This window comes from Protobothrops mucrosquamatus, unplaced genomic scaffold, assembly GCF_001527695.2.
Source record: "Protobothrops mucrosquamatus isolate PMUCROS unplaced genomic scaffold, P.Mucros_1.0 scaffold231, whole genome shotgun sequence".
Lineage (NCBI taxonomy): Eukaryota > Metazoa > Chordata > Lepidosauria > Squamata > Viperidae > Protobothrops > Protobothrops mucrosquamatus.
In genome coordinates this window covers 448,291-456,570 of record NW_015386582.1, presented here as the reverse complement: position 1 = coordinate 456,570, position 8,280 = coordinate 448,291, and the positions used below count along the sequence as shown (strand labels likewise).

Genomic DNA, 8,280 nt, shown 5'->3' with positions numbered 1-8,280 from the left:
GCACCCCCTTCATCAAAATGCTAGGGGAAGGAGAATTGAAACAGTTGGGGATTTTGTTGTGAGAATATTTTATCATTCTTTGCATAGTTGATCAATCTCATCTCGGCTTGGACTTCAGTCTTATGTGGGTGCTACCTGCTTGCTTGATATGATGGTTCCCACCCACCCCAACAAAAAAGCCATAAAAGCATTAAAAGATTGTCCAGGCATGGTGATAAATCCACGCTATGATTCCAATAAGGCAAATTCCTAAGGAAACTGAGAAGAACTGAAACACTGGAGCGAAACAAACATTCTTGAATCGATACTGAACAGGCCTAGCAAAAAGATTCAGAATGAACTCACCTCTCGTACTTCTTGTTCTGGTGCTAACACTTTACTGAGAAGTTTGAGATCAATCTCTCCATCCTATAAAAACACATTAAAATCATATCTGCTCCAAGAGCAAATAGTAGCAACACCTGCATTTTTTCCACAATAGCAAGACAGTCCTATTCCTTCTCTGAAAAGCACATACACCTAGAATGGGAGCAAAGCAGACCAAAGGCACTAACATCTCACTCAGAAAATCCTTTCAAAAGCAATCAGAACATACAAACATTTGGAGAATTGTTTTCTTCTTGGGCGAGGCTCTCTGATGAGTACAGTAATTTCCAAAATTCAATGTCTAGTCTTGTCTCCCAAGTTTATTAAATCTTTCAAGGTTTAATAAACTAAACCTTGAAAGACATTCTGTCAAATGAATTATATAACTAAGGACTGTCCAAAGATGATTAAAAGGAACATCAAATATGTTGCATAGACAATAAGAAAATAAATTCACTAGATATTTACCGTATTTTCCGGCATATAAGATGACTTTCTAAACCCTGAAAATCTTCTCAAAAGTCGGGGGTCGTCTTATACGCCCAGTTGTCTTATACGCCGGAAAATACGGGTATTCTATTTTATTCCTTTACACATGTGGTTTGGCATATTACTCATCAAGTTTTCTCTCCCCCCCCCTCTCTCGCTCAAACTCTATATTTTAACTGGTTAAAGTTGGGGGTTGTCTTATACACCCAGTCGTCTTATACGCCGGAAAATACGGTATTTAGGTTTCCAAGACCAAGGGCTCGATCAAAACAATAGATAAAATATACATATGTTACATTAGAATAAAAAGGAACACATCGAAGCAGTGGTGAGATTCAGCCAGTTCGCACCACTTCGGCAGAACCGGTAGCTAATTTTTTTTTGCCCAGGCCCAGAATGGACTTCTGGAAGCGGCATCCACACAGAGAACCGGTTGTTCACATATTTGAATCCCACCACTGCGTAGAAGGTAATAAATGTCAACTTTTAGTATCAACAGAAAAGTCTTGCTGCTACCTTCTTCCTGGAAGAAATATAAATAAATCTGAGTTTCCATCTGACTGCACTCACCAAGGTTTGGAATGCAGCATACTTCATGAGATCATTGTCCAAATCACGGTAGGTCAGCACTCTATTCACCTGAACACTGGTTGGGGTTAGAGCAGAAATGAAATTAGAATTCTCCATCCTTCACTAGAGTCTAAATTATGGAGCTGATCCTAATAAAAAAAGTCTTTTATTAGCTTTACTCAACAACTACAGTAGCTACTTCCTCCCTTCAGAAGAACTCATTTGCCATTATTATAACACATGATACAACATTCAGCCATGTGGGGCAGAAGTTGATCCCAACAAGACAACTAACTAGCAGAACCAATTCTGGGGTTATTATACCTAGGGGGGGCTGCCACTTGCATGGCAAAGTCCTCCTCTTGTACTTCCTCCAAGTCAGGGATCACTGGTATATCTGCAAGAGATAAAAGATAAGTAAGAAAGAATTACTACAGATTTGCAGAGTTTATTTTGGGAGAGAGACCATAGTTCATTGATAGAACATAGGCTTTGCAATCTGAAATTGTTCAATACTTGGCGTCTCAAAAGAAAAACATCAGATGATGGGGAAAACCTCTGCTTGGAAGAGATTCTATCAACTGGACCAGACTATTCTGGATCAGATGAACAAATAGTTTACCTCAAGGCAAGTACAGGGTGTGTGTGTGTGTGTGTGTGTGTGTGTGTGTGTGTGTGTGTGTGTGTGCATGCGCGCACGCACGCTCACACACACATATATATACATACAATGATATAAAATCCTCGAACTCTAGGAAGAATATAAAGCAGCTGTTTATTGTTAAAAAATAAAACAATAAAAAACAATTATTTACAATACTAAAAACAACCTTAGCTTTCACTGGTCCACTGCCAGCGTCATCAAAGTGAGTGTTGGGGGTGGAAAGTTTTCTTATAAACTTTGCTAACTCAGTTTTTTTCCCATTGATCATGTGATAGGGCCGTCCGTCCTAACCGACCGTAATTGCCTCAGTTGTCCCGCCTCCCCTCGTTTGCATTCCAGTTTCACAGCTTTATAAGAAAACTCTCCACCCCCAACACTCACTCTGATGATGCTGGCAGTGGACCAGCGAAAGCTAAGGTTGTTTTTAGTATTGTAAATAGTTGTTTTTTATTGTTTTATTTTTTAACAATAAACAGCTGGTTTATATCCTTCCCAGAGTTTGAGGATTTTATATCATTGTATAGATATGCCTGGGATTCGTATTTTTATAGTTATTAGGGAGATACACACACACACAGAGACAGACATATACATTATACACATACATATACATTATATACACACACATACATATATGTGTGTGTAGAAATTTTGTTTCTGCAAATACACACACACACACACACACACACATATGTAGAAATTTTGTTTCTGCACAAAAAATAACTTAATGCAGGTATATGGAATCTGCAGATACTGTGATGCTGTACTACAATTCCAAATATCCTTCATCGTAGCTATGATGGCTGCTGACATTAGGACATAAGTTATCAGCATCTTTAGGGACACGTAATCCTTGCCCCTATCCTAACAATAGTTGTAACCTATGTGACAACTAACATAATCCTCTTCCTTTTTCTGGTTTAACTGTTTAAGGAGACAGATATAAGCTTTCTAAGAAAACTAAGTATATTCTAGCATCAGGCTAGAAACCAGAAGTTCTACTCCCACCTTAGGCATGAAAGTCAACTGAGCCAGTCACTCGCTCAGCTCACCTCACCGGATTGATATTGTGGGGAAAATAGGAGGAAGGAGTATTATATATGTTTGTTGCCTTGTGTTATTTATAAAAATAGTACAGTGGAATGAAAAAGTTAAATAAATAAATATTCTAACAGATAAAAGCAAAAGAAAAATAGTTGGATGTTTGAATGGAAGAATAATCTTTATTTATTTTGTACAAAGACATCCACATGCTTATTCATAGAAACACAGGCTCCATTTACATTCTAGTACAATGGAATCTTCCTCAATCACAACATGCCTATTTCAATAAGCTAACCCTTGAATAGTTTGGTGCTAAAGTCCTCATGCTTAAGCATTGGGCATCATTGTTCTCTGAGCTGTCTTGATCCCATTCTGAAATTTATTCTAGTGTCCCAGATTAGGTAGATGGCTAGGGAACAGGCAGGCTCAGCTGAAATTTTGACTGTTAATTTAAAAAATATTTTTTTAATCTGTACATTGCTGAGGATTGCTTTGTGGGTGGCCTACTAGTGTGATTAATAAATAATGAATAAATCATTTACACACCATCTTAACTAAGGATGGTATCTTAGGATTGCAAAACTCATTTCAGATTTTGTCTGTAATTGCTTTTGCATCAAGCCATTTGGTTGTTTAAGTGCTGCCTTGTCTGAAACCTTGTCTGAAATTAACATTCAAGAGCAGGAAAAATGCCCATCCTATGAAGTCTAGTACCCATGTCCAGGTCTTTTTCAAACTCCCCCATCACAGTTCCAAATGCACAAGCCACATCGCCTCCTCCACATTCCTCTGACCTTGATGGAAGCAGGACTGGTCCATCTGCAGTAGGGCAAGGGTTAGTGTGGACTTTTGACAAGGGTAGTATTTGGAGCAACCCACACAGTGGGATTTCTCTCTAATTGGATGCCTGGTGAAGGGGCTGAATGAGAGAGAGGCTGAAAACAGAGCCAAACCAAAGCAAGAGACAGTGACAGCTTGGACAGTCTCAGCAGAATTATGCCTTCCAGCTCCTCAACTATCCAAGGACTTGCTGCCTAAAGCGGAGAGGTTTTTAGCTCATAGCTAAATGAATAAATGGAGCTGTTGAGATTTCTTCTTTACCAAATCCATGCCATAGTGATAAAGTATGCGCAGTCACAGAATTGAAGTTTACAAGACTGCATTTTGCTCATCAATGTAACAACTGCAGCCTCCAGCTGCATGTAGACCAACAGGTTGAGTGCATTCTACAAATGACTCCACAGCCATCCCTTGCCTCCTACTTCCACTTTCCACTGTATTTTTAATGGCACTCTGCTATATTTCACATTACCACATCACTTTCTGTTCCTCGTATCTTTCTAATAACATTCAGCAGCAGGAGAAATTTGATATGGCAGCACAATATCAAAAGAGCTACATTTTCTGAGCAACACACTTCATTAAAAGGCACAAGCTTTCATGAACTATAGCTCACTCTACCAGATAGCACAGAATGACTAGAGTGAAGTAGGATTTAAACTGAGATTGGGGGAAAAGTGAGGAAAGACAGGATAATTATGCACTTACAGATTACTGTACATGTGTGGCAGATTACAAGTACCATATCAAACAACAATTTTAATGTGTTTGTTAAACCTTCTCAGATAGTCTGAACCCTTTTGATGTACACTCTCTTACTCAATCGTGTTGATGACGTTTCTTTGTTGCAGAATTTTGAAATCTGCAATGGAGTGTCCTGAATGATTAAAATGTTTCAGTTTTACTTTGTCCTTTTTGTGAGTTCTGATGTCAAGCTCGCATCCATTAATTATTTTGTGCAAAGTGTGGCCTGTTTGTCCTACATAGATCCCAGTAGGGCATTGCTGGCAGAAAATAGGATAGATCAATTAGAGAAACAGCACGTGAAGACACATCTAATCTTGTGTGCAAAATTGTTGGGACTTGTAATGGTGCTGTTGATACAAAAAGTTGGTACAAAAAGATGGTGCTGGTAATAGACATCTGTTTTGTTGCAGGCTCTAATTCTCATGTTACCATTATTTTCATGTTTCTACAGACCATCTGGGAGAATCTACTTCATGTAGGATGGTTGACTGTAGGATGGTTGACTGCCACCCAGCCCTGAGAAAGTGCAGTGCCGTTGTTCAATATGAGCTGTAAGTTATTAATAACATATCTGAGTTGCTTGAGTTTTGCTATATAGGAAACAACCAATGGTGTTCTGCTGTTTTACTTTTCTGGTCCCTCTTTTAATAGGTCTTCCCTGAGGACTGATCTGAATTACTCTTCTTCTCTTTCCTCTATTTTGCAACATCAATCTATCTCTTCCAGTCTTCTTTTTGTTCCGAAAATTCAATGTAGTGTCCTCTACCTCAACTGTCTCTTTTTGCATTTCTATCTGAAACTAAACCCATTTTAGCTTATTCTCAGCTTGCTGTTTCTCAGCCTTGATCATCAATATTGTTCTTTTGCTTTCTTTCTTTGGCTTGCCCCTTTCCAACCTTTTTTTTTAAACAAAAAACTATTTTCAGACCCGAGAACATCTCGATATCTGCTCCTCAGTGTTGATTTAGCTCCCTCTACTGGGCTTGGAATGAATTATAAATGGAGAATAAAGTACTATATTTTGCCATAAGAACACGACGTTTTTTTCCCTTGAATGGGGAGGAAGAGATTATCTTACAATAACTAAGGATATTGTTGTTTAAAAATAAACCAATGTGAGGAAGGTAAGTATACATGCCTCTGAAGATTAATTACAGCTAAACTGGATTACTTGCCTGCTGATTTTATTGGATATAATTGGAGAACCTTATTTTATAGACAACGAATTTTAATCAATAGTTATTAATATAATTTATATTGATTCATTTTTTGTTATAGCCCTGCCTTTTTTGGAATGTGGCTTATGATGTGCATAAATACAAGTAAGCACATGTATACACAAGTACAACATATGCACTGATACATTTTTATGAAGAAGAAATTCTCCAGGACATTTTTACCTGGGAGGATAGGATGGGTAAACTAGTTATGATAAAACACCACAACTGTGATGTTTCTTGTCAACTGCAGCAAAAAAGATCATAAAATCAGTTGGTCACGTGGGTGACCTGCTTTATGACCATCATGATTTACAACCTTAATGGGCAGGTTCAATTACAGTTGTCAGTTGAGGACTATCTGTATACAGGTCTTGAATAAGTCACATACATTGTGTTTAAAAGCCAGAGAAACTGGGTTTTTGAATGCCTTTAAGAGACTCTGGGTGTCCAAAAATGCTGGATTAGAGCTGCAATGCCTGCACATGCTAGGAACCAGAAATTAAAACTAATAAACTCAGCAGCTATTAAAGCAAATAGACAAAATTCACAGACCACAGGGCAACTTCTAATTTAAGTAATGAATTGAGGTCAATTCATACAACTCATTTAATGTTGCAAGGCCTGCTGTGAGCACTGAATACAGCGATGGCTATCCAACTGCTTCACCACAGGACTGAGACTGCCAGTCGGTCAATTTATCATGTACTGGTTATTCTAAAAGTAGAATGGTTATCCTAAATTAGTGGAATGAGTCCTCTGCAACAAATCAAGAAACACAAAACATGAAAATGAAAAAAAAAATCAAGAATAAAAAATAATCATGTTTACGTACAAAATATTAACAGCTCGATATTATTATTTGGAGGTTTTTACAACTTTTTGAAGTCAACCATATTCTTTAGTAAAAATTACTAAAATTTACACTATGATTAGTCCTAAAATTAATTAATACCGGTAAACCTAATGTATTTATCTTTCTTAGTAATGATAGAAGACTTTACCCTGATATCTGTTGAGAGGCAAATTTTGCCAACCATGATTTTTCCAGATTGTTTTGCTGGCAATTTTCTCATTCAGAGGAGAAATTAAGGAAGTAGAAACAAGAACATTGGAGGAAAATGACCGTATAGTGCCGAGTCCTTGATTTTAAGGGAAATCAAAATAAAATGACAAACTTGCAACATGGACATCAGACAAATCCTGAGCAATAATAATTTTAAATTCCATTGCCAGAAAAGCTGATGAGGAAAGCAATTCAAAATGGCTTCAAATGTTTTTAAAATCTTACAAATAGACAAAAATAGTGGCAAGAGGAAAAAAACAACATGGCTGCATGTAATCTAGCTGGAGAACCAGTGAAAGACCTAATGCCTGAAATAGGTAAGATATCCCTATCTTAAAATAGAAGCTGCAGGGAACTACCATCCAGTTAATTTGACATCAGTACCAGAGAACATTTTAACAATTGATCTATAAGCACCTTGGAAACAAAATCTTGACAACTAACATGATTTCATTTTTTGAATTAATAATTTCTGTAAAAAAAAGGTGTAGATGTTATATATGGTTTTAGGAAAGCATCTGACAAAGTACCCCATGGCATTCTAATTAACAAGCTAGTTAAATATTGGCTGAACTGCATGACAATCAAGAGGATGTATAGCTGGCTCAGATCATATATTCAAATAATGCTCAAACATGTTCATCATCAAATTGGAGAGAGTATTCAAATTAGACCATAGGCTTAAGTCCTGGGCACTGTACTTTCTATTTTTAAACAAATGACATGGAAAAAGGAATATTTTTCCAAACTGCAGCTGGTACAAAATTGATAGGACAGCTAATCTAGTCAGAAACAAAATTCTAAATGATACTAATGAAGAAATGGGCTAAAAATAATAGAATTAAATTTAGCATAAACAAATGCAAAGTTTACATGGAAAGCAACAGTTTAACTTTATTCTTCATTAGGCAAGATCTACCTTAACCTGCCTTCCAATAAGGCAGGCAGATTCCAAATGACTGGTAGAGGAAACACTTTCTAAAGATAACTTCAGTTCAAAAGTAAAATCAATTGCCAAGCGAACATTTGTTTCACTTCACTTAGTGTGTTCAAGTAGAATCTCTGTATTGAGTAAAATAAGAGATTTGGCTTGAATGGCTTTTTCCAACTCTTCCACAAATTAACTTGTTACAGACTACTCTACATGGCTCAGACTGCTGCAGTACAAGATGCAAATTATCAGAAATGCTGATCTAAGGCAAAATGTTAACTTATTTTTATTTAGTTCTCATTAATATCAACAGCATTTACTTCTGAAACCTTTGCATTCAAATAAA

At 37.0% G+C, this 8,280-nt stretch overlaps 1 protein-coding gene across 1 annotated transcript in view; it reads right to left on the bottom strand.

Moving 5' to 3' along the window:
- Positions 1-330: 330 nt before the first annotated feature.
- IFT43 (intraflagellar transport 43) overlaps positions 331-8,280 on the bottom strand; it is a 67,988-nt gene continuing 60,038 nt past the window's right edge. Inside the window, exons 6-8 of the mRNA XM_015814239.1 lie at positions 1,750-1,822; positions 1,426-1,501; positions 331-408 (exon numbers count right to left, since the gene is read on the bottom strand). Coding sequence (XP_015669725.1) covers positions 331-408; positions 1,426-1,501; positions 1,750-1,822 — 227 coding nt within the window. The remainder of the gene's footprint in view (positions 409-1,425; positions 1,502-1,749; positions 1,823-8,280) is intronic.